The sequence below is a fragment of the Rhincodon typus genome, chromosome 15, assembly GCF_021869965.1.
Source record: "Rhincodon typus isolate 14 chromosome 15, sRhiTyp1.1, whole genome shotgun sequence".
NCBI lineage: Eukaryota > Metazoa > Chordata > Chondrichthyes > Orectolobiformes > Rhincodontidae > Rhincodon > Rhincodon typus.
Window position 1 is genome coordinate 47885434 of NC_063346.1, and position 25922 is coordinate 47911355.

Consider the following 25922-nt stretch of genomic DNA (forward strand, 5'->3'; position numbering starts at 1 on the left):
CGGAGTTCTTTCGATCACATTAAAACAAAAACCCTCTGGATACTTATAAAACAACCGAGCTTTCAGCACTTCCCTCTTTATTTAATATGGAAAGGAAAGCAGGCGGTTCTTTTGGGGTTGGTTAAACTGGTAATGCACCATCCTATTTATTTTTGACAAAGGAACATTTCTTGCTGTTTACTGAGAAATGCATACCCTTTGTTTGTAGCACAGCTATTAGCAGCTGTTCCTACGGTTTGCTCCTGGGGAATGAACGGAAACTAGAAGATGAAATCTCTCTTGCCTGTCTCATTATTGCCCGCCTGTCTGTCTGCCCTCTCTTCCCTCTCCAATGTGCTGCTGGTTGATGAACTGCTGGAGGCTGAACATGGCTCCCTCTCGTTTAATGCTTCATTCTGTTGCTCCTTTTCACTAAGCGCTTCAACTGGAAGCAATAAGAGTGATACAGTTTAGGGAATATTTACACATCAATTTGACAACATATTTTTATCAACAGTCATCAACACAATCCATCATAATCATGCAAGACAGCATCTTGTTACGAACCAAAATATCCCACTCATTTCTTAATTCCAAGAAGTAATACCTCAGAAATTATTCATCAGAACAAGAACTAAAACAGCTACTGAGTAATTCAACATAATCGTCCGCAATCAATGATTACGAAATACAGTGCAGTGCTGGGTTACACAAACCGACAAGCTCTTAGGAATTCTCACTGGTATTAATTGGTAAATTATTTAGTCTTAGCTGAGCTATAGCTTGGGTACAACAATTGGCCTCAAAACCAGGGAGTTGGGATAAAATAGCACCAAGGGTTTATTGAAGAGAAAGTGCAGAGAAACATGGAGAAAATCACCTTTATGCTGAGAAAGAATGGAATTCCTTGCCACAATAGAAAGTATAGGCAGAAACTGTAAATACCTCTGATGGACACAAGGTCACATAGTACGTACAGAAATGACAGGCCAAATAGCCTTGTTCTATGGTGTAAAGTGAACATAGTTCCAGCTGTCGACTATTTGATGTGTACAAATCATGTGTAATGATGTCATTAACTTGTGGTACAATTCCACAACTTCACGAGTTGCGATCCTTTTCAATTAAGAGACAAGCTTTTTCCTTTTGTTTTGTTACGTTCTACAATTTCAATGTAAATAATGATCGGAAGAAATTTTATTAACATGTTTAGAAAGCACAAAATGTTAGAACATAAAGTGTACAATGTCTAAAGGCCTCACAGCAGCTTAAACCCAACTCATTTTATGAACCAAATATAATCTCTGATTATTAACTCTCCTGCAGTGAAGTTTTACACAATGCTTCCCTGAACTCCATAAAGGTAATCAAGCAAATCTTGGGATAATTAAAATTGAACGGAGAAGCTGGGAGATATGCCATGAGCCTGAAGTATCTGTAAGGGACGGCAGTTAATGCATCATTACCAATTCTTATTTTCATCTAGTCTTACATTTAATCTGCTTTTTACATGGTTTCCAAATTAAAGAAGCCATAAAGAAATTAACCATCAAAACAAAAGCAAGATATGACAGAAGCTGGAAATCTGAAATGAAAACAGAAAACACTAGAAATACTTAGTAGGGCAGGCTACATGTGTGGAGAGAGAAACAAAGCTAACGTTCAGGTCAAGGAGAGCAAGGATAGTCCTTGACCTGAGATACTATCTCTCATTTCTCTCCACAGATGCTGTCAGACCTGTTGAATATTCTCAGCACTTTCCGATCATTCTTATTTGAACTGGAGGTTGGGCCAGAGGTTCAAAAGATTTTACAATCTTATAAACATTTGTATCAGCCTTCCTGTGCAATCTCCACAAACCCTCTCCTCCATGAGCATCCCAGTATGATCCCAACATCCAATTTATTTTTCGTGCAGCTCCACAATGGCACCTGCTGGTCAGCTATTATCTGAGATGTCCTTAAATATGGAACGAAAGCTTTTCACCTCCAGTGGCACTTGTGAAACAGGTTCAGAAATCATTCCAATATCAATGTCCTCACTCATTTCCACTGGCATCCAAACCAATAAAAGTTCAGAACCTAACCATCCAAGTCACTTGCTTATTCTCTAGATCCATGGTCTTTGCTCTCACAGGGTCCAACACAAATCCATTTAGGGAAGAATTCCTTTATAACCCCCTTCATGTGTTCTCTGTTAGCCGCTGCTTTTAACAGTCCCTAGTAATGATGTGGAGGTGCTGATGTTGGACTGGGGTGGACAAAGTCAGATGTCACACAACACTAGGTTATAGTCTAACAGGTTTATTTGAAATCACAGGCTTTCAAAGTGCTGCTCCTTTGTCAGGTGAAGTGGAGGGAAGAGCTGACAAAGGAGCAGTGCTGCGAAAGCCTGTGATTTCAAATAAACCAGTTGGACTATAACCTAGTGTTGTGTGACATCTGACTTTGTCCACCCCAGTCCAACATCAGCACCTCCACATCATTACTAGGGACTGTTAAAAGCAGCGGCTAACAGAGAACACATGAAGGGGGTTATAAAAGAATTCTTCCCTAAATGGATTTGTGTTGGACCCTGTGAGAGCAAAGACCATGGAACTAGAGAATAAGCAAGTGACTTGGATGGTTAGGTTCTGAACCTAGTGCCATGTGACGTCTGACTTTGTCCCTCGTAAAGCACGTTTCATATTAACGTCAAATGAGTATAAATTATTTTCTTTCCAAAAATCTGATCACTAACTCCACTTAGAGGACATTCTTAAAGAAACTGTTTGGGCATGTTTCCTACAATTGACCTTAATTGTAATTTGACATGGTTTAGCTAGATCTTCCTATTTTTATATTCCGTTCTATTTAAAATAACGGCCAACATTCCATTTGCCTCCCCTATTACCTCCTGAACTTGTAAGCTAGCTTTTTGTGATTCATACATGAAGATTCCCAAATCCCTCTGTGCTGTAGCTTTCTGCAGTCCTTCTCCATTTGGATAATATTCAGCTTCTCTAATCTTTCTGCCAAAGTGCAAAACATCTCGCTTTCTCATATTACAGACCATCATGCTCAGTGGTTTCAATCCCACTGTTGGCAAGGCTAAGGCTTGCAGCAATGCCAAGTATGTGAGGGTACAGTGAAGGAGATGCATGTAATGTGTGAGTCCGAACTGAAGGAGATTGCCGCTGGGTGCAGGATGAGGCTGTGATTTGAGCAGCAGCCGTAGCTGACGGTGCAATTGGATACTATAAGCTCAAACCTTGACTGCATGTCATTGACCTTGCCATACTGTATCCAGATCCTTGGCCACAGTGATTCATCTCCATCTGTGCTCTGCCTTCCTGCAGATACAGGACATCTCTTGTCCTTTTCATAAGGAAGAGTCAGAACAGGAGTCCTACTAGATATGTACTTGACGTATTTGGAGCGGGAGTGGAAATTGCAGGGAAACTGGCCGTAACCTTTCAGTCTTCCTTAAACTCTGAAGATGTGCCAAAAGACTGGAGAATTTCAGACATCCTGCCCTTGTTCAGAAAACATTGTAAGGATAAATCCAGCAATTTCAGACATTACGACATGGAGGCAAAACACCAACCAAATCAGCCTTTCCACCTCTGTATTCAACACACAGTAAAATTAAATCACTGAAGACACCCAAATAATTACTCCAAACATTCTTCACTGAACGTTTGAATAGCCAACCCCAAACTTTGTTAATAATTAATTGTATCTCAAACAAAAGACTTAACTACTTATTAAATACACAATAACTTTAGCAGTAGAAACTTTAAACAACAAGGTAAGCTGATTAATGTCTATGCTTTAAAACTGAAATATTTGTTTTCAGCCTCCATTCATACAAAAAAACTGATAGGCCAACACAATTAAGGAGTAAATGAAATGACAAAGCTGGCCAGTTTAATTAAATGGCTTTCATGATGTGCTGTTTCACAGGCAGAGGTGTGGACTCCTTGCTTGCTTTTCTGGAACGATCTGAGTTCATTCAGATATAGCTAATAATACTTCTAACTCAACTCTCTACACTTTGGGTTTCTGAAACAGAGCTTTCAAATTTTCATGCTGTCTCGTCAGCAACGAAGCACACTTGTCAGAAAACATAGTTCAAAGAAACAACTTAAATTCTGGTTCTGCCCTGATAGATTGATTGTCTCTTCCTGTGGCCTCAAATACCATTCAACATCTGCCATCTGCTTGTACATAGGGTCTCTTCCAGACATGCTAGAACCAAATTCCAGGTACTGACCTCATTTATAGCCAACTTCTCCTATCTTTTTAAACATTATGCTCTTCCTGGGATTGGTGTGTCTGTTAGATCCCATTTAATCAAGAATCAACCTGCAATTATGCTCCAAGTCTGGCCTTGCAAACAAATAAAACTTGTTTAGTCTGTTATTTTCCTTTAACCACAAGTGTCCCACAAGTCATTTCCAGCTCATAACTCCAAACCAAAAGTGATAAAAGAATAAAACTAAAAAATAATGAAAAATCAGCAAAGGTTCTAATACAAGTCATCTGTTTAAGTTCAGTGGTGGAGAAGCTTCTAGAAACAATTATTCAGGATTGAATGAGTAGTCATGTTGATAAACATGAGTTGACTAAGAAGATTAAATATGGGTTTTGAAAGCAAAAATCATGTTTAACTAACTTGTTGAAGTTTTTATGATGAGATAACATAAAGAGTTGATGGGGGTAATGCTGTTGATGTGATGTACAATACCCCACAACAGACATATGAGGCAAGTTTGAGTTCATGGCATAAAAGGGACAGCAGCAACATGGATACAAAACTGGGGGAGTTACAGGAAACAGAGTTAAGGGATGATTTTCAGGCTGGAGGAGGGTTTGTAGTGGAGTTCCCTAGGGACCTTGCTTTTCCTGATATATATTATCATCTGGATCTTGATGTCTAGTGTACAATTGTAATGTTTGCAAATGATACTAAACTTGGAATAATTGTAAACCGTGAGGAGAATAGTGCACAACTTCAAAAAGGACATTGGCAGGTTGGTAGAATGACTGCAAAGGAGACAGATAAAGTTCAATGCAGAGAAATGTAAAGTGATGCATTTTGTCAGAATACGGACAGACAATACAAAATAAGCATACTATTCTGAGAGGGGTGCAGGAGCAGAGGGATCTGAACAGTTTTCAGTTCACAGCTCCAAGCCAAAATTGATAGAAGAATGAAAATAAAACATAATGAAAAATGCACCTCCCCTTTAAAATGTGCAGGCTAGCTTTAAGCAATACAAGCCAGCCTAAACAGGTCACAACATTGACTGCCTCCTAACACATCATCAATGCGCACCCTAGTTAGAGCTTGCTGAGTGCTAAGCTAATTAAAATGAGCATACATCACAAAGTTGGTGCAGTACCTGCAACACAATCAACGGACCCATTGTGGCATAGTGTCCTACAATCAGTTTCACAAAGATTGAAACCCATGGGTAAGAAGCAGCAATTAGATAAAAGCTTCTAACGTCTACGGGTGCAAGAAGAAAGGTCTACAGAGGAAGGTAGGGATCTCCACAGTATTTGCCATGTAGAGGGAGGGAACAAAGAAATTCAGAAACCAATGCTGCAAATGTCATTGATTTCCAGTGTCTACTATGGTATGATTCTAAATACCAGTAGCTGACTTGAAAAAGCTCCTCACAAATGTTTTGAATAAAAAACAGAAATTGCTGGAAAACCTCAGTTCTGAAGAAGGGTCACTGGGCCCACAATGTTAATTCTGTTTTTCTTCACAGATGCTGGACAATGAATAAAGACCTATGGAAGAGAGATATTTGAAATGTAGATGCTTTAGCTATATATCAAAAGTTGCATATGCAGATTCATAAGACGAATGGAGAGGTACCCACTCAATACATGAGTGAAAGTAACTCTTGCAAAGTGACAATCAGAAAGGAAAATGTCAGTATTTTGGCCATTTGATCAGAGTGGAAATGCAGCTTAGCTTTATATGCATTACTTAGGTTTCATTTCCAGATTTACTATGTGAATTGAAAATCCATCAGCTCCTGTAGTGGGGTTCGAACCCGTGTTCCCAGAGCATTAGCCTGGGCTGCTGGATTACTAGTAGAGTGACAATCCTGCCAAGCCACCTTCTCCCCGGTCTTGTGTTCAATTTACTCCAGCATGTATCATTTGGGCCAAGTGTGCTGCAGGTTGCTATGTCACGGTTAATAACCAGATATTTATCAGAGCTAGATTAAAAGGTCCCCATCTTGTTCCTACTCCAGGTCTAAATCCAAGCTACTGGATTGGGTCTGTGATCAGTGGTGAGGGAACCAACAAGAAGGAAAAAGATACTTAACCTCGTCATCACCAAAAGTTGATTCACTTCCCACCATGTGGTCACTACCTTTGTCTCCCTTCCTCCTCTTTTAAAGTGATCTTTCTTTTCCCCCAAAGTTCCACAACAATGCAACAGCTTTTAAAACAGTAATTACTGCTCCTAGAATTTGAGGAAATCATCTCCAATACAGAAAATACCTCAAAAAAAAAGGAGCAAGCTCCTACAGCCACGATTTTTTCCTGTCCTCCATCTTAGATTAACCCAAAATCCTTTAATACCCCAATACTTTTGGAATATTGCATGCTGGTTCTGGAAAGCCTGGAGAAACTTTGGCATTTCGTCATGGAAAGTAGGCAAGTGAGAAGCAACATCCTAGAAGTATATCTGATAGAAGGAGGCAAGGAAAAGAGTAACATGGAATTCTACATTAGCTGAAACAGTAGCAGCAAAGTAAAAGAAGGCAAATTTTAAAGGATAACTTTTTAGAATGAACATCTGGAGGTTGCTGTGTGTGAAAACCATGACCAATGCTTGGAATGACTCCTAAGCAGGAGAAAGACATAAACCCTAGGAGCCTTAAAATAACAAATGGATGCATCGGATGGAAAAGTGTAAGTTGGATGGTTTCTGTGTTAAATTGGGATGAATGGTCCTTCTTATTCTTAATTATGTTATAAAAGATTGGAAGGAACAACTTACCATCAGGAGGTCTGTCTGTGGGTATGGAGGCAAAGTCTCTGGAAAAACGCGACTTGCTTAAATCCCTCTCTCTTTGTGTTGCAACAAGATTTTCTAAAAAGCGATTTCTGAAAACGTTACGGTAGAATCTCAGCATTTGGCATTAGCAAATCCCACAAACCATTCCAGCAATTCGGACGCAACGGAGGTTGCAGCAAACTGATTTTCCACAGCACACCACAGCCAAACATGCAGTTAAGCAAACCAATCACTGCCCACAGTAAAGCGAAGTTTTTGCAGACATTTCAAATCGCAAAATTCGTTGCATTGATACATTTCCTCTGCTTTATTGCTTCAGGAACAAATACATCCAAAAAAGCTAAAATCATTCGGAATCAAACTCTGGTTCACAATTCATCTCCACGGAAGAAAACTATCACCCAATTTTCAAGAAAACAAGATAATAGTCAGAACCATTGTCCTCTTGCTCAGCACCATGGCACCAAACACCAATGCATCATTCCAAACTAGGATACTTCTCTTACTATAGGCCTGTACACTTTTAAGTTACAAACACATATGCATCAGGATAGCAGTCCAGTTGCTCAACCCCCTATGGGTTCTTAAATGATGAAACAAGAATTGATATTCAATTTGCAAGCATTTCAGTCAAGGTGATTAATTGATACTTTAAACGTTAAATGTGAATTGGAACTTGGATTAATTACAACAGAATTTTTCTTTGAAAATAGGAGCTCAAAAATAGCCTTTTGTCTAACACATTGTAGAGATCGTGACTGGAATTAGATACAAATCACCAGCAAAAGGTGAGGAAAAGTTTGTGAGCTATCCGTGAAATGCATTGCCATAACTTGAATAGTTCAGGATCTGATCAAATGTCCCCACATCCTCTCAACTCATACAGGCCTATAATAAAAATTGACTGCAAATTTAGTACCTGTAGCAAAATGGAATGATCACAAAGAAAATGCAGTACAGATCACAAAGTTGAAACTTCCATTCCAAACCTAATACTTACTCATACTTTCTCAGAACAGGTTTATCACTAACAGCAACTTTTTCAGCCCTGAGAGAAAGATCAATTTCAGTATAACAACTTGTATTTATATTGCACCTTTAACCTCATGAAACATCCCAAGACGCTTGAGTGTTAGCAAAAATATTTGGTATGAAGCCACTTATGGAGATATTCAAGCAGGCGACCAGATGTTGGTCAAAGAAGTGGGTTTGGTAGTGGTTTAAATGGAGGAAAGAGATTTTGGGAGACGGGGAGGTTTAGGGAGGGAACTCCAGAACTCCAGGCCCTGCATGGCTGCCAATGGTCCACGCAACATCAGGAAATCTTAAGATGCCAGAATTCGAAGAGTGCAGAGATCCCAGAGGTCATAGACCTAGAGAATACAGAGAAAAGGGAGGAGCAAGGTCATGAGGAGAGTTGAAAGGAAGGATAAGAATTTAGAAATCAAGATGCTGTTTAACAGAGCCAGTTGTAGAGGCGTGAGGGACATATGATCATGACTTGCCATACATGGGAATTTCATAAGTCATTGGAGATTTTGGGAAAGAAATAGATTTTGTAATTTCAGATTATAATAGCTGATAAATCAATCACTGTAACATTAATTTAAAGATTCTATGTCATCCTTAAAGAATGTGACACTGCTATTGCTGTGACAATTGTACACTAGTTGTTTATCTAGTACACCATTCTTGACAAAATACAAAATAACCTTTGTTTTATGGTTAAAGACCTCAATCTTTAAATATGTCATTTCAAAAAGAAGTGTCAGTTGTACATCTGCCTCTCTACCTGTATCCTCATATATACGAGACATTCACTTAAAATTTTCAAATCTGTCAACAATCATCCACATTTTTGGCACCAATCCTGATTGAATGAGACTGGGTCTTGTCTGTCTGACAAAATCATGGATGGAATAGGTCTTTATAGCTCAACACTAGAAAGACCAAAAACATCCTGTGCACCTCTCCAAATGTTGCTTCTTAATTCTCAGTTCATTTTCTCTTTCTGTCTGCTGGTTCAAGCTGAATCCAATGGGGTACAAACTGTGTCCTATTCAACCTTGAAATGTTTGTCCATCTCTGCGTTTGCCCATTAGCAAAGCCACCAATTCCCACAATGTGCATACTTTCGTTCATCTTGTTCTTACCCCAACATCATTGAAACTTTGATGTACATCTTTCTCATTCCAGGCTTGGTTTTGTCAAATTCCATCGATTGGTTCCTTGAGCCATATTCTGTGAAAACCCCAAGCCACCCAAAATTCTGCTTCCTTAACCCTAGCTGGTTCTTAAGTCTGCTCCCCTATCATCCTTGTACTCAACCCACCTGTGCTTTTACTGCAGAACCCGGAGATAGATACTTATTTCAGATTTCTGTATGTTTATATATTGCAGTACGTGTGACACCTTGGGCTTATTTACTTCATAACACTGAAAGAGGAAAGCAAGATGCTGAAAAAAAGTTCATTCCACATATTTCATATTTCAAAGAACAAAATAATTGTCTCATCACAATTTGATTGGACTATTTAAGTTAATTTTATTACCAATCATGCTAGCTATCAAGAGTTGACTCTGTTTGGCTGCCCGATAACATTATTTAAACTGAAGGAAAAGTGAAAGAAAATGATAGTCTGATTTTAGTTAGTAAGCAGAGTGGATTCAAGGCAGTGGAAGGTTCATATGAAAACAATAAGTTGTAGGCAAAAGTAAGGGCACTGAAACCATTGAGTGAGAGATGAATTTTACTGTACTTTTAAGAACTGAATCGATTTCAAAAACTACAAACTGAATAACAGTGGCATTTAAACCAATATTCAAGCTTGAACTCCATGCAAGTGGGAAAAAAAAAATCGCAAGAATGTACAGTACTTGAAGTGTCAGATGAAATTGTAAACTGAATTTTAAAAATTACCAACGACAAAGCTCACAAAAACAACACAAATTTATCAAGCACCTTGAACATAATAAAACACCCCAACATTCTTCACAGGGGCATTAACAAACTCTCAAAATTCAGAACTGATAACTCTGTGCAGCCACAATGATCTTTCCTGATAAGGATTCCCTCCAATGATGGATGGTATTCTGCTATAGAACTGATATCTCTAGTTGTGATCCTACACATATGGAAGAACAATTCACAATCAGAATGATCAACCAGTAGAGTATAATACAATACAAATAACAAAGGAAGCATCACTATGACTTTATCCAGTAGGAAAAAGTGAAATGGGGTAATATCTTACACAAGGTTTCAGCCAGTGTAGGCTCTGCCAGGCAATCAGGATGACAGATAACAGACTGGCTTCTCGGCATTCCCGAACTTGAATATTACTAAATAGACAAAACATATTGCCCAAGCTCTTCATCTTGCACTCATCAGGTCAAACACAAAAGCCAGTTCACACTGTTACTATGCAGTGGCTACTAACAGGATGCTACTGTCAGTGCAAAAAAATGTTCGTACTGCACATTATATATGAATTCCAGTGCTATGTCATAAGTCTGGCCTAATCAAATGTTAAATTTCTTTGGCTGTTCATTACAGGCAGAGTATAGATAGTACTCAAGCAGCCTGTGCTTACAAAAGCCAAAATAAAGTGTCGTCTGTTAGATGTGAATCTGCGTTTGGGCAGCACTTGCTGAACAATCCTGAGTACACAATAGCTACTCCAACAACCAATTTCAGAGAATTAGTTGAGCTCATAACATGGCTTATTGCTAGAAGTGCCATACATTCGTATACAGAGACTGGTTCTCTGCAAGCAAAAGGAACATGTTCAAGCCTTGTGCTTCTTTTCAATTATCTGGGAGCTTGTGAAGGTCGATAGTTCTCCACTACCATCTCCATGGCAATATCTTGGCCAATCAGAATCAACTTGCTAACCAACTAGTCACCTTCTCTCCTGTAGTATGAATTGCTGTAATATAAATTTAATGTTCCCGCATTTGTCCTTAAATTCGCAAGATGAAAAGCTTAAGTAACATGGCTCTCTGTTCAGCAATGACAGAATTGTGGATATTTAGAGTTCTAACATTACTTACATTTTACTTTTGTTACAAAAATAAACCTTTGTATACTAAACACAGATAATCAAATTCTCTTTCACTGCTCTGACTTACTTGAAAATGCTTTTTTCTCCAGGACCTGTTTTCATTGTCTTCTCCTCTGAAGGTGTGTTTAGCAGATCTGGCTTGCTAAACGATGAATACAATTTTCTGGGTGGAAGGCTGTAGACAGTTAGAAGATCAGTTAGGGAAAAGAAAACAATCAGACACTCTGTAACAAATGTTCTTTTAAAAACGAAGCAAAGTGTATAATGATCTGCCAGTGTTCTCACAGAGAAGCCCCACAGCGATCTTACCACTCCTGCTGAATCTCGAAAATGAGCTAATGCCATCAATGTCTGCAGACTAAACAACTTCCTATCAGTTTCCAATCTTCAGTATCAGGCTGATACCCTCTGAATCATTGGGATGTTGCAACAATGCGGAATTAGTTTTCTTTCCCGAAGCGAAGCAATTTATATACTGCCAATGCATATTTATATGTAAGTTTTGAATAGCCACCTCAAGAATAATTGCATTGTAACATGTTGGGATGAAAAACTCAGTGATGAACTGTTAATTACCACCTTTAGAAATTGTTGATACTGCATTTAACAACAATCTATGACCTGACTGATATAATAATGGAAGAAACACCAATTAAATGTCTAAAGGGTGCTTTTCTTCACTTTGGAGAGAAATGTTTTGAAAGGACATATTCTGAATGATCAACTCAGAAAATCAACTTAACAAAAATATCTAAAATATCCAGGTCTCCTAAGTTAACTTGTAGTCAAATGTCATTTAAAATGTTGGAATCTTATGAAAGGATAATAAATTTAAAAGTTTTGAAGTTAACAATTACACAGAGAAATTTAGCGAGTATTTAGCGAGTTTTTTTTTGCTATAAATGTTGACCGGAGGAATTTTATTACCACATATCGAACTCAGAAAAATAACAAGGTTTAAAACTTGCCATCAATCTAATGGATTGGATAGTATTCTTCTAATTGTACTGCAGTAACAGCATTCCTAATGCCTCAGCAAGGTCACCATGTTCAACATGTACAGGTTAAGTGCTCAATACTTTCATGTGTGCATCTACCATCAGCACGGTGTCATTCCTGGAGCAGGGGAAACAGTACAGATGGGGAGAAAGAGCTTATGAAACCACCTGGAATGAGGGATTCAAATTCTGAGTTCCTGGAAAACCACAGGAAATAAGTCACGGAAACAACCTTCTGTCAACACCCACCTCGGTGAAGAACTATAAGAAACAGAACTATTCCAAGGCATTTGATAGGGAATATCTAAATTCAGTTCATTACAAACCTCAGGTCTCTCTCTCTCTTTCACACCTTAAAATCTTTGCACTTACTTTTCCGAGGAGTGCTAATTAGCTGTTTAAAACCAAAATCAACCTTTGAGCCCTTTACTGCTGGTACATAGTATTTTTGGAACATAAAACTAATTTCTGGAATTTACAGAACTTCTTGAACGCACTCTTTGTCTGAAAGCAAGACATTGAAAATGTCCTTACCGCCAATACAAACGTAACACAAACCTGGTGGGGTTTAGGGAGCTCTCCTCTGATGCTTGGTTAACAAGGTTAGGTCTTGACGGAAAGGTGAAAGAGGTTACTGCATAGTAGCTGGTGTAGGAAAGAGCCCTAATAAAAGGACCAGAGAGGTAAGAAAATAATCTGACGAAGGGCAGCTGGAGAAAGTCATCCACCAAACAGGTTGTGCACTATTAATATAAAAAGCATGCTAAACAAGCCATTAAGTTGTTAAATAGCTCAATAAAAGCATGAAAGACAGATAACTGATATACTTCAATATTGCAAAGAACCTATACTTCACGCAGACTGAAAACATTAAGATATGCAGCTAAGTGCAAATAATTAATCTTCTGAAAGTAGTACAGAAGTGAATGATAATTCCTTCATATCGGCAACTGTAACATCAATGTTAAGGTACGAGCAAAAACACTGTTGTACAATCCATTGGTGTGGAGCTGGGTTAAAGAGCAACTGATTTTTGAAGGATTCGCAATAAAAGGATGGGTTTTGTTGTTGGCTGATCCCAGCGCAGATGCTTCATCAGAAAATCACAACTCGGAGATGCCCAATTTCCTCTCTGTTTAAAGTAATGGTCAGAATCTCCCCACAATTTCCAAACTAATGGATTGGGTAGTATTCTTCTAATTGTACGGCAGTAACAGTGTTCCCAATGCCTCAAAGTTGCTATGTTGAACATATGCAGGTTAAGTGCACAATACTTTCATGTGTGCATCTACCATCAGTACTGTGCCATTCCCTGGAAGCAGCTATACCTTCCTGTTGAATAAACCCCACCAATCTCAAGAGATAAAAGCTACCATCCTCACCAATAATGTTGATTGTAGTTTTGCAAGTGAGTGTCTTAATATATCTTTTGACAAGCAGGCAGGTCATTTCAAAGAGCCTCTGAATGTTTATTTTGCTAAAGGTCACAGTTTAAGGATATGGATTTGGCAAATTAGGGCTGAGGTGAGAAGAAATTTCTCCACTGTGAGCCTGTGGAATTCTCTGCCGCAGAAAGCAGCTGAGATCAAAACATTTAATGTTTTCAAGAAGGATATAGTTCGTGGGACTGAAGGGATCTACGGGCGTGGGGAGAGAGCAAGAACAGAGAACAGAGTCGCATGATCAGCCAGGATTGTATTGAATGGTGCAGCAGCTTCGAACGGTCAGATGGATTTCTCCTGCTCCTATTTTCTAGGTTTCAAAGATCTGACTATAAGGAACCGGTGAGTTATTTTCATATTTCCAAGTCTGCGTGATGCAGTGGAATGATTAATGGGTAAGGAATGCTTACCTACACTAATCAGATATGAGCATGCCCAGGTTAATGTCAACCTAGACATCAGAATGGAGCATTTGTTTTCACTTGTGGGAGTGTGGAGAGAGGCAGAAACACAGCCCAAAACTAAAACAAAGAACTATGGATGCTGGAGATCATAAACAAGCGAAAACAGAAACTGCTGGAGAAACTCAGCAGGTTTTCTCTTCACAGATACTGGCAGACCTGCTGAGTTTCTCTAGAAACCCTGCACTGAAGGATCCAGAGACAGGAACACCAACACCAGTCCACGTCTTACTGCAAGTTTAATTGATGTACATCTATCACTTGAGATCATTGACAAACTGCTGGTGCCTCTCGAGACATCAGAAAGATTCATTTCATATTGACAGTAAAGCTTGTCATGATATAACAAGGTGTATAATTAGATGCACAGTACATTTACAATGTACAGCCAGTACTGCATGCCTGACCCTTGCTACGGTTTAGCAGCAGATAAGTCATAATGTAGTAAATGCATGGAAAATCTGCAACTTGAGACTGAAAATAATGTTGAAGGAAGAGCTGGCATCTATTCAACACCTATGAAGGATAGAGAAGCCAGGAATATCATGTTATATCTCCCCTACAGGTTTGTAAATCTTTGATGTTGTTTGCGTGTATCCTAGATGCCAAATGACCTGGACATTCCTGCTGCAGATAGAGTCTTGGCAGAGAATCACACAATTACAGAAATTTTATGGCATAGGAAGCAGCAATTTGGCCCATTGTACCTGCACCAGCTCATTAAATGTGCAACATTACCTCGTGCCATTCTCTGGTTTCTCTCACACACACCCACACTCTCACACATCTCCAACCCCACGCACATTTTTATCCAAATGTCCTCTTGAATGCCTCCAGTGAACATTTCCATGCAGTGCATTCCATAACCTAACTACTTGCAGTGTGAAAATGTTTTTCCTCCCTTTGTCATTGCATCTTTTGCAGATCACTTTAAATGGAGGCATTCTTGACTCTGTTCCTTTTACGAGCAGGAACAGTTTATCCATATCCAATCTATCCATCCATGATTTTGAAAATTTCTATCATATCTCCTCTCAGCCTTCATCCCAGAAGGAAAACAGTCCCAACTTCTTCAGTCTCTCCGCATAATTGAAGTTCCTTACCCCTGAAACTATTCTTGTCAATGAATTCTGCATTCTCTTCATTGAGTTCACATCTTTCCCTTGATTCGCGGAGGTACCAGAAGACTGGAAAATTGCGAACATTATGCCCTTGTTCAAGAAAGGTTGTAAGGATAAACTCAACAATTTGAGTCCAGTCAGTTTAATTTTAGTGGCAGGGAAGCATCTACTGTCTGTTTTATACATTGACCTATAACTTTCCTCACAAGTCTGTCGTATGGCACTGTATCACAAACACCTTCTGCAAGTCCACGTAAATCAAATCAAGTCTTCCCTTCATTGAGTCTTTCTGTTACCATTTCAACAAACTTCAGCAAACTTCAGCAAGTTAGTTAAACACAAATTCCCTTTTAGAAATCCACCCAGAGCTGCATACAGTACTCCAGCTGAGGTCTAAGAAGTCAGTTTATGAATTCAACCTCACCTCCTTGCTGTTGTATTCTACTCCCCACTAATAAAGTTGAAGCTACTATACGCTCTAGTTACCGCTCTCTTTGTCTTCCATTCACTGACTCTGTCTATACTTCATGCTGCCTCCAAAAAGCAAGAAAACATTATCAAAGAACTCTGGTCCTAACCAGGTTATACTCTCTTCCACTGGGCAGAAGATATAAAAAGTTTGAATATAGGTAAAAAAAAATTCGAGAACAGCTTCTTTTCCGCTATTATCAGACTTTTGAATAGATCTCTCAAATATTAATTCTGATCTTTCTCTCTGCACCTTCTCAGTGGCTGTAATTCTGCATTCTGTTCTGCTATCCTGATGCACATCGTACGGTACGATCTGCCTGTACAGCACACAAAACAACACTTTTCACTGTATCTGGGTACATGTGACAACCATAAAGCAATCAACAAATCAATATCTGTCCTGCCACTTGCAATAATCAACGTACATACACAATTTACAATTGTGCCCCCTATTACCTTTCAATGTTCTTCCTACCAAAGTGCATTACCTCACTCTTCTCTGCATTGAACCTCATCTGCACCAATCTGCCCACTTCATCAACCTGTCAATGTCCTTTTGGAGTTCCACACTGTCCTTCCCACCGTTATAGCCTTCTCAAGTTGAGTGTCAATTGCAGAATTTGCAATTGTCCCCTGCACACCAAGGTCCAGATCACTAATTTACACCAGGAAATGCAAGGACCCCAATTGCCAACACCAGGGGCATGCCACTACAAACCTTGCTCTAGCCTGAAAAATACCCTTTGACTTATTTCTCCCTGTTTCCTATCATTCAGCCAATTTTACACCCATGCAGCTACTGTCTGTTTTATACATTGACCTATAACTTTCCTCACAAGTCTGTCGTATGGCGCTGTATCACAAACACCTTCTACAAGTCCACGTAAATCAAATCAAGTCTTCCCTTCATTGAGTCTTTCTGTTACCACTTCAACAAACTTCAGCAAGTTAGTTAAACACAAATTCCCTTTTAGAAATCCACGCTGATTTTTCCTGTTCAAATTTCCCATGTAACCGTTAATTCTATCCTGAATAACTGTCTCTAGATACTTCCCTGCCACTAAAATTAAACTGACTGGACTCAAATTGTTGAGTTTATTCTTACAACCTTTCTTGAACAAGGGCATAATGTTCGCAATTTTCCAATCTTCTGGTACCTCCGCAAATCAAGGGAAGACTGAAAGATCATGGGCAGTGCCACCACAATTTCCACACTTGTTTCCTTTAAAATCCTTGGATGCATCTTATCAAATCCATGTGCCTTGTCAACTTTAAGTACCTATAATCCAATCAGCAATTCTGCCCAATAAATTTTGAGACCTTCTAGTGACTGAGTTCCCTCCTCCTGAACTGGGTAGCATTGCATTCAAACATTTGCGGGTCCAACAACAAAGACCCACTTCATGGTACAATGCACACGGGAGGACACCTCCATTTGTCTTTTTTTAAAAACGTGCATGTGTTTGCTGCTGCCAAATTAGATCAACTGCGTGTGCTCGCTAAGCATCCATTAACACAAAGGTGTTTTATTTTACCAATGCTAAAATTAATGTTACATGTCCATTGTTAACAGTTTGCTACACTGCTCACCACATTCTGCCCAACGCTCATTACTCCACTCACTGCCTCCCTCCAACCCCTCATCACTCCACTCGCCATGTGCCTCCCATCTCCTCACTACCTCATCCCTTCTCTACCTCTTTTCTGTCACTTCTCCTAATCACTTGTTACTGAATTCACCGCCTTACTCCTGACCCATCTCTGCTCTATGTCCACCATCTGCCTAACCAAACCTAGCCTAACCCTTCAGTGAACATACAATATCAATTAGTGGCAGTTCTTCAGAAAATCCCTGTTCTAATGAATCTGTACTATAAATTGGATTGTATTGCTTCTTCTGAAAATAAAACCTATGTTGATCCCTACTTGCTTTATGAGGTGGACGTGCAGGTGTTGGACTACAGTGGACAAAGTCAGAAATCACACGACACTAGGTTATAGTCCAACAGACTTTGCCTGACGAAGGAGCAGCGCTCTGAAAGCTTGTGATTTTAAATAAACCTGTTGGACTATAACCTGGTGTCGTGTGACTTTTGACTTTGCTTTTTGAGGATGAGCAGAGTCTCAACAGTTCTCAACAATGCCAGAGATGCCAACTTTCAGATAAGACATTAAATCAAGATTCCATCTGCCTTTATGTGGACAAATGATCTGGTGGAACCATTTCAAGGAGGAACTCTTCCCTCATGTTCTGGCCAATGTTTCTCCCTCAAGGAACATCAGTATCTAATCTTTAATCATATTGTTTGGACCTTGCTGTGTATAACTTTATTGCTGGAATTCCAATTTAAAAGTGCTTACTTGGTTGTGAAGCACTTTGCGATGATCTGAGATGGACAGTTTATCTGGGTGCAAGTCTTTCTCTACTGTGTCAATGTGTAAACCACTACAATCTTCCCTGGGTGGAATGAACTGACTGATTTCTAACAAGAAGCATTAGCTGTTGAATCAAGCAAACACCTAAATAAAGACCTACATTTGTTTTTGACCACAGTTGAAATCATTCAGCCTTCAGTTTCTCTGATGATTATGTTGAAACATTAGCCTATCATAGACAATTTTTTTCCACGAAGGTATTTGCTTGTTGCCGGGGACAACTTGACATGCCTGCATTAAATCTGCTGACTGCATGTCCGCTTCCTACGTCTTTGACTACAGGAAATGAATAGCACAGTGATTGGAAACTGAGAGGTTAACACATGATGCTTCCACATCTAAATCATTGAGCGTAATGTAAATGGAAAATACAGCTACTCATCATAGCAACATAAAAATCCATACTTTGATTTGATTTGATTTATTACTGTCACATGTACTGACGTGCAGTGAAAAATGTTATCGTACATGCTTTACAGGCAGATCCTACTATACATGTGCATCAGGGTAACAGAACAGAGTGCAGGATACAGTGTTGCAGCTGCTGAGAAGGTGCAGAGACAGATCAACACCAACATTAAAGAGGTCCCTTCAAAAGGTTGCTAAGAGCAGGGAGGAAGCTGTTCTTGAATCTGTTCACATATGTATGTCTGAATGAGTTCACCTCTCATTTTCCTAAACGTCTGAGAATAAAGACCCAGACAATTTCATCTGTCCTCATAAGACCATTCCTCCATTCTAAGAATCAGTTTGGTGAACTTTTGTTCCACTCCCTCTATGGCAAGTACATCTTTTCATAGGTAAGGAGACCAAAACTGCACTCAATACTCTACGTGTGGTCGTACCAAGGCACTACATAAATGCAGCAAAACACCTTTTCTTCCATTCGCAAATCCTCTTGTAATAAGGCCCACGTACCACGTCTTCTTTCTCACTTGCTACAACTAACTTTCAGTAATTCATGAAAGAGACACCCATTTTTCTTTCAGAAAAATGTAGTATAGTTCATCCAGTTTTCACATTCCATAATATTCCTTAGCTTTGCATTATCTGTTTGAATGCTTTTAACAGGAAGAATATACAATAATTCTGTAAAGAAAGAAGTTTTAAAAAAAAACTTACATACATCAGATAAATGTCATTCTATTAACTAGACCTTAAAAAGTCTAATTTTGTACTGAATATATATAACCCAATATGTGAAGGTCAGAATTCCGGTCTATTGTGAATTTATTCGTGCAGTTTGTAAGTGCCAATTCTAGCTCAAGTTTATCTATTTCAGAAGTGTTGCAATGATTTTTGTTTTAAGTATTCAGTTAAGTCTTATAGTCACAATTTAATATGCTGGATTTCTAATATCAAAAGAAGTTAATTATTTCTGATCATGATATGCCCAGTTCTCAAATTAATACAATTGCAAAGGACTGGAAAATTTAAGTCAAAGTTGCGTATTTGCTATATCCGCTTTCGACATAGTTTGATGGAAGACTGAGTGAATTTTCTCCATTTGACAATGCACAGGCATTAGTGAAATGTGCAGGAAAGAGGCTTAAGGTTATTCTTGGAAGTTGGAAGAGCTGGATGAAAGAAAGTTTGGATCTAACAAACAGCTGTATGTGACAGATACACAAATTTGGAGGTTTCCTGGTGTCTAGGCCACCATTCCCCCCTCAACCAATATTCAAAACTGATACAGTGTACGGTGATCTGATTGTTGCTTGGGGGATCTTTCTGTCAACTGTGAGTTGGTGAGGCACCCTGGGATATTTTACTACGTTAAAGTTATATTGGTAGAGCAAGTTGTTGTTGTGTCACAGCCAAATAAGCAGCAGAAACTAATGATTGTAAAAAACAATTGCTCACTACCCCACCCCCACTGGAAAAGCACTCCTGTTTGTTTAAAAATCCACTTATCAAAGTTCTGCTGATTTTTTTTTAAACTCCACCTATTGAACCACCTATACAAGAGGAATGTAAGTTCATTTTCATTAATTTCTAACTGTCATGAATCTTCTACAATTTATTGTCACCGTAAAGATTAATTAACTGTAACCTCACATGAAGCATTGTTTCCCGTTTGCATTAGGGATAAATTTTGTTGTTTTGAGGTAAGTAGGTACCATTGACACTGTATGTTCTTGTAACAACCTCCAATAAGGTCCATTGATTTCATGCAATTGTGTAGAACAGGTAACAATGAATCATCGCTCGCTCCTCATCTCTCTAATTAAAACTTTGATCAAAGTCAACAGAATTAAAATTCAGGGAGATATGAGATGGACAGCTGATTCTGCTGAAGCCAATTTATATTATCACAATGTCAAAATTGCTTCCAGTGAATGAAAACCTGAAAAAAACAGGGCAGGAGAGAAAATTTCTCTCTTTCGAACAGACTTTCACAAAATAGCCATCAATATTAATTCACAGACTCAATAAAAACTGCAATGAAACAGCCAGCAACTAATTCTATTGGGAAAGCTAGCAAAGAATGCTACAGAAGACAGAACTCCCAACTTTCTTTGTGGCATTCAAAGTTTTTGAGCATCAAATGACCATCATAATGTTCAACTTAAATGACTTTTCCTGACTCTACTGCTTTTGCAGATGCGACTACAGACTATCAAAATGTAGAAAGGCATAAGTATACACAACCAAAAGGAACAAACTGAAGTTTCATTCTTTTACACTTTATACTCTGGTCAATGCCAGTGTGTTGTACAACATTCAGATGATAATCCCTGATATACTGAGAATAAACTCTGGATGATGAAACATTGTCATTATCATTTAAGCCTATCATGAATTTTCCATGAAATGTAACCTTCTGTATAAAAAAAACACTCCTGATCAAGTGTTTACACAATTACACAAACAATAATTAAATGTGACAGAATGTTTACTGCCCCAGGCACAAGTTAAATTGTTCAAGCATTTAAGGAAGCATTTCGTTTATGAACATATACCCCCCTCACAACATTTTCCCAATAAAATACAAGGAGGTGAAATGCTTTGCTATCCTTAACTAGAAATGTAGAGTATACACTGTACATCATATAAATGAGAAATATTCAGAGAACGTATTCTAAAGGGATGAAGTGATTATGAAATTGAAGGGGAGCAAAATGCACTTTGATTAACCATCACAGTGATAATGAACCAACAGGAAAGAAGCTGCTGTGCCCTTAGAAATCAATGAAGTTTCACAAGAGACATTTTACTAGCGTTTCAGAAAACAAGTTCCAAATGGGAAAAGACTTGGTCTATGATACTGTTTCGTACAACGTTCAAGAAGACATACCGTGCTATACAGAGTTTAAAATAGGCATGTGGGGTGAAGAAGCAGGGGCATCTAAAAGTGTGTCCTATTAGTTAAGTCTGTTCCCATGCCCCCTCAGCATCAAATATGCTGCCCATCAGAATGGAAGGAATGCTGAGCTGATAATGATGCAACAACAGCAATGGTATATCTGGGATTTTGGAGAACAAGGAATAAAACAGGGCGTCTCTTATCAAATGAGATTAACACTAAATCGAGAAAAGATTGAGAAGGAGAGTGAATTAGAAAAGGTAAATTCAACATTAAATCATATAAAAGAAAGAAAAATTTAGAAAAAGGAAAGAAGGGAGATAAACAAAAGACAGAAAGGAAAACTAACAACTTATTTTAATGTTCAGTTTCAAAGATCACCAACCTGAAGAAGTGAAAATCCACACTTTGTATGGTTTCCTTTCTAATCCAGAGATTCTGATTGTGATATTCATAAACAATGCAAATGTTAAAAAGGGGGCGGATGTTATTAATTACTAGCTCTAGATATTTTTAAATCAGTCTGTTCAGACCTATTATGACACAGCTCTGGAGCAGCTGGGAGCTGAACTTGGGGCGTCTAGCTGAGAGGTGGGGACACTATCATTGTGCAACAACTGCCTCAATCACTAAGCATATCTTTGTCTGGTGAGGTTAGTGTGCAATCCAGGGGAGACTGGGAGATAAGGGGAAGATACTGTTTTCTTCGGACATAACAGCACTGGATGTGTAACCACACTACATGAACTGGATGATTCACTGCTATCTCAGAGAAAATTAGGAAATGAATGAGTGCTGCCTTCTCCAGAGATCCCCAGAACAAATGCATTTTAAAAATTAAGAAATGATAGAGGAGTTGAAACTGGCCAGCAAATGATGATGATTCACAAGTCATGAGATATCTCCTCCGCATCAAAGGTTACTGACTAGTTTACACATTAATAAGGATGATTGTTGATGATGATTGTTCACACTCTGTAATCTTTTTCAGGAAAGTCTAACCTAAAAACTGGTATTTACACAATGCCAAGGAGCTTCACAAAAAACAAATCAGAAATAATACTGAGCCAGAGAAGGAGATTAGGGAAGATGATCAGAAGTATGGTTAGAGAAGTTTTAAGGGTGCCTTAGAGGAACAAAGTGAAATGGATGGGCAGGGAGATATAGGAAGGGAATTCCTACTAAGGTGACGTAATGTTCTTTAAAATGTGCAAAGCTTGTAAGTGTTAAGAGACATTTGGGTATACTCCCATAAGAAAAGCAATGTTAGTGTTCAGGTACGGTAAGCAATTAGGAAGACAAGTAGTTACATGGGCCGTTATTGTGAGGGGATTGGAATAGAATAATGAAGAAGTCTTCCTACAATTATACAAAGCTTTGGTAACATCATATCTGGAAAACAATGAACCGTTCAGGAAGTGGTACAGTAACCAGTACCTGTTTCTGGGATAGCAAGAACAGCAGATCCGGAGTCAGAGACAACAAAGTGTGGTGCTGGAGGAACACAGCAGGCCAGGCAGCATCAGAGAAACAGGAAAGCTGACGTTTCAGGTCAAGACCCTTCTTCAGAAAAAGGGTCCCGACCCGAAACGTCAGCTTTCCTGTTCTTCTGATGCTGCCTGGCCTGCTGTGTTCCTCTAGCTCCACACTTTGTTATCACTGTTTCTGAGATGACAGGTTTGACTGGTGATGAAGAGCTGAGTAAATCGTACTTACGTTTTGTGACGTTTAGAAAAATGGGAGGTGATCTCATTGAATGGTTCAAGATTCTAAAAGTATTTGACAGAGTAGACAGAGAGGCTGTTTCCATAGCTGGGAAATCTAGAACATGGCAGCATAGACTCAGGATGAGACATTTAGTATTGCAGTGAGGAATTCCCTCACTCAAAGGGTTGTGAATCTTTGAAATTCTGAATCCTCGAGGGTTATGGATGCTCCATTTAAGGCTGAGAGAATATTGATGTTTCCAGGAATTGAGATATATGGTGAGATGGCAGGAAAGTAAAGTCAAGGCTGAATATCAGCCACAATCATAACGGATGGTAGAGTAGGTGAAAAGGGCCACACAGCTTCTGTCCTTTGGTCTTTTGCTCACATGTACAGCACACAGTGTTGTATATTGCTACTTGCACATTGAGATTCCGGTCTGGAGTAGCTCAGGATATAGGCTGAACACACAATGTCCCTGAGGCTGCTTGCTCCACATCTCCAAGTAAGGCTCTCCAACTCTTTGTATCTGCAACACTCATTTGTTTACATCGTGTACATAGGTCATCAAACACAGCTCTCTTGTGTAGTGTCTGAGACCTCTCTCTTCATGCATGCCCATTCTAGCCTGCTCTCTTCATTCTTATGGATGTCAGAGTTATGTGATCAGTTGCATAATCATGACATACATGAATTTTATTATACCACACAGAATAAGCTGGCTGTTCCATCTATGCAGGAATGCTGAGAGTGGTGTGCATGTCATTTGGTAAATCCACTGTTATCAAGGCTATTTTTTGACAATGGATCATTTTAGCCTAGCTCCAGAGAGGGATTGTTTAAAAAAACTGAAGTACTGCATATTATGTAATGAGCAGGCAGACACTCCCATCTTACCAATACCACCCATTTCTTAAATAGTGTTTTTATATACCCCTTTTACGTAGAACATCCATATTGTGCACATTATATAATATTCTAATTCAGAATGCCACAGTTCATTTGTAAAGGGGTCCTTGAACCAAAAAGGTTTGAAAGCAACTGATTTATAAAGGACAGAGGGTCTGAAGACTTGTCTCAAATTATGAAACAATAATTTTAATTTCAGTGTTATCCAAGTCCAGCAATAGCTTGGACAGACATGAAACCTGAATGGAGATCTCCAGATAGGAAGAAATGGTGCCACATCACTTGCGTGTTGGTTGTGTCCTCCTAATCGACATTAAACTAACTTTTATCTTTCTGTAATCCTCAACCTTCACCCCTAAGGGACTGTTGATATGCTGTGGCTTGGCAAGATACTGCTTAATAAACAGGAAAAGAAAATTTAGCACAGATGAATGGTCAGAGTCAGTGTTAACGATGGGTCATGTCTTATCCGTACAACTCACTGAGGCTATTCATGTTTCCTCCAAATGATATTGTAAACTGATTCATGATTCTCAAAGATTGGTTGAGCATTTTGAATTTTAAACCTACAGTTGACAATTGGTCTCCCCTGTGTGCAATGTACTTTCTAAAACACTGTCTCAATTAGATCTACTAGATAATGTAAACAAACTGGAGCCAAACATGGAGAAGGAGATGGGAAGATAGCTTTTGGGACAATAAGAAAAGTTTAATTAACTTCAATGAACTTATCACATTATAACTGGCAATTATTTTAATGGTGAGCACATAACAATGCTCCTTATTTTGAAGATACCAATATAAGACTGGTTCCCTTAACAGCACTGCAGATTAGTAGCATAAAGTTGTACTGCAATCTCCACATCATCCTCTGCCCAATACACCAAGAGATGGCAACTCAACTGAAGTGTTCCAAGACGGTAGGGAGCTCAACAACACCCATCAGTTCTTTAATGACGTTAAAAGAAAGCTGTGTTGCTTGGGAAATTTCCAACTTATTTTAAAGCTGAAGACATTTTAAGATTGGGTATAGCGTAAATAGCAGTCAGTAAATAAGTGAAAGTGCATGACGGCTCAGTGGTTCACACGGCTGCCTCACAGCACCAGGAACCTAGGTTCGATTCCACCCTCAGGCGACTGTCTGTGTGGAGTTTGCACGTTCTCCCCTTGTCTGCGTGGGTTTCCTCCAGGTGCTCCGGTTTCCTCCCATAGTCCAAAGATGTGCAGGCTAGGTGGATTGGCCATGCTAAATTGCCTGTAGTGTTCATGGAGGTGTAGATTAGGTGGGTTACAGGGGGATCGGTCTGGGTGGGATGCTCTGAGGATCGGTGTGGACTTGTTGGGCCGAAGGGCCTGTTTCCACACTGTAGGGATTCTATGGTGGGAAGGTCCCACTGAAACTGGTTCTTCCACTAGTTCTCATAGACTGTATTACACAGAGATTACAAAGTGGAGCTGCGCTGCAGATTTCAGATCAGCTCAGAGGGAAAATCACAAATCCACATTGTAATGGTGTTTGAAGCTGTAAGACTGCTCTCCCCAGATAGCACATTGGCGAGATTCAATTGTAGGTTCTCTCCATGAAAAGCTGATGAGCTCTTCCATTGTCCTGAGTTTTATTATGAATATGTTTTCAAACAGGATGAACTGTAACTAATTATTTACTCGCCTTATCGACTGCCAGAAAAAAATGGACACATTCTATTTTAGAATCGCAATCAAGACATAGAAATGACTTCAATAGTGATACAGCAGAGAAGAAATCATGACAAACCGTGTACATATAAACAAGGAACAACAGTAGGCCACTCAGCCCTTCAAGCCTGCTCCACCATTCAATAAGACCATGGCTGATCTGATTTCAACCTCAACTCTACATTTACAATAATACCCCCAATAATCTTTCATCTCCCTCGTAACCAAGAATCTACCAACCTCTGCTTTAAAAATATTTAAAGAAACTGCTTTTGCTGTCTTTTGAGGAAGGGAATTCAAAAG

At 39.1% G+C, this 25922-nt stretch overlaps 1 protein-coding gene across 2 annotated transcripts in view; it reads right to left on the reverse strand.

Annotated features, from left to right (window-relative positions):
• Window positions 1–25922, reverse strand: part of fhod1 (formin homology 2 domain containing 1) — a 298364-nt gene that overhangs the window by 38531 nt on the left and 233911 nt on the right. Inside the window, exons 11-14 of one of the 2 annotated variants that reach the window (XM_048605594.1) lie at window positions 11140–11247; window positions 8009–8056; window positions 6991–7097; window positions 284–424 (exon numbers count right to left, since the gene is read on the reverse strand). In XM_048605594.1, coding sequence (XP_048461551.1) covers window positions 284–424; window positions 6991–7097; window positions 8009–8056; window positions 11140–11247 — 404 coding nt within the window. The remainder of the gene's footprint in view (window positions 1–283; window positions 425–6990; window positions 7098–8008; window positions 8057–11139; window positions 11248–25922) is intronic. The other variant, XM_048605595.1, reaches the window with a different exon arrangement.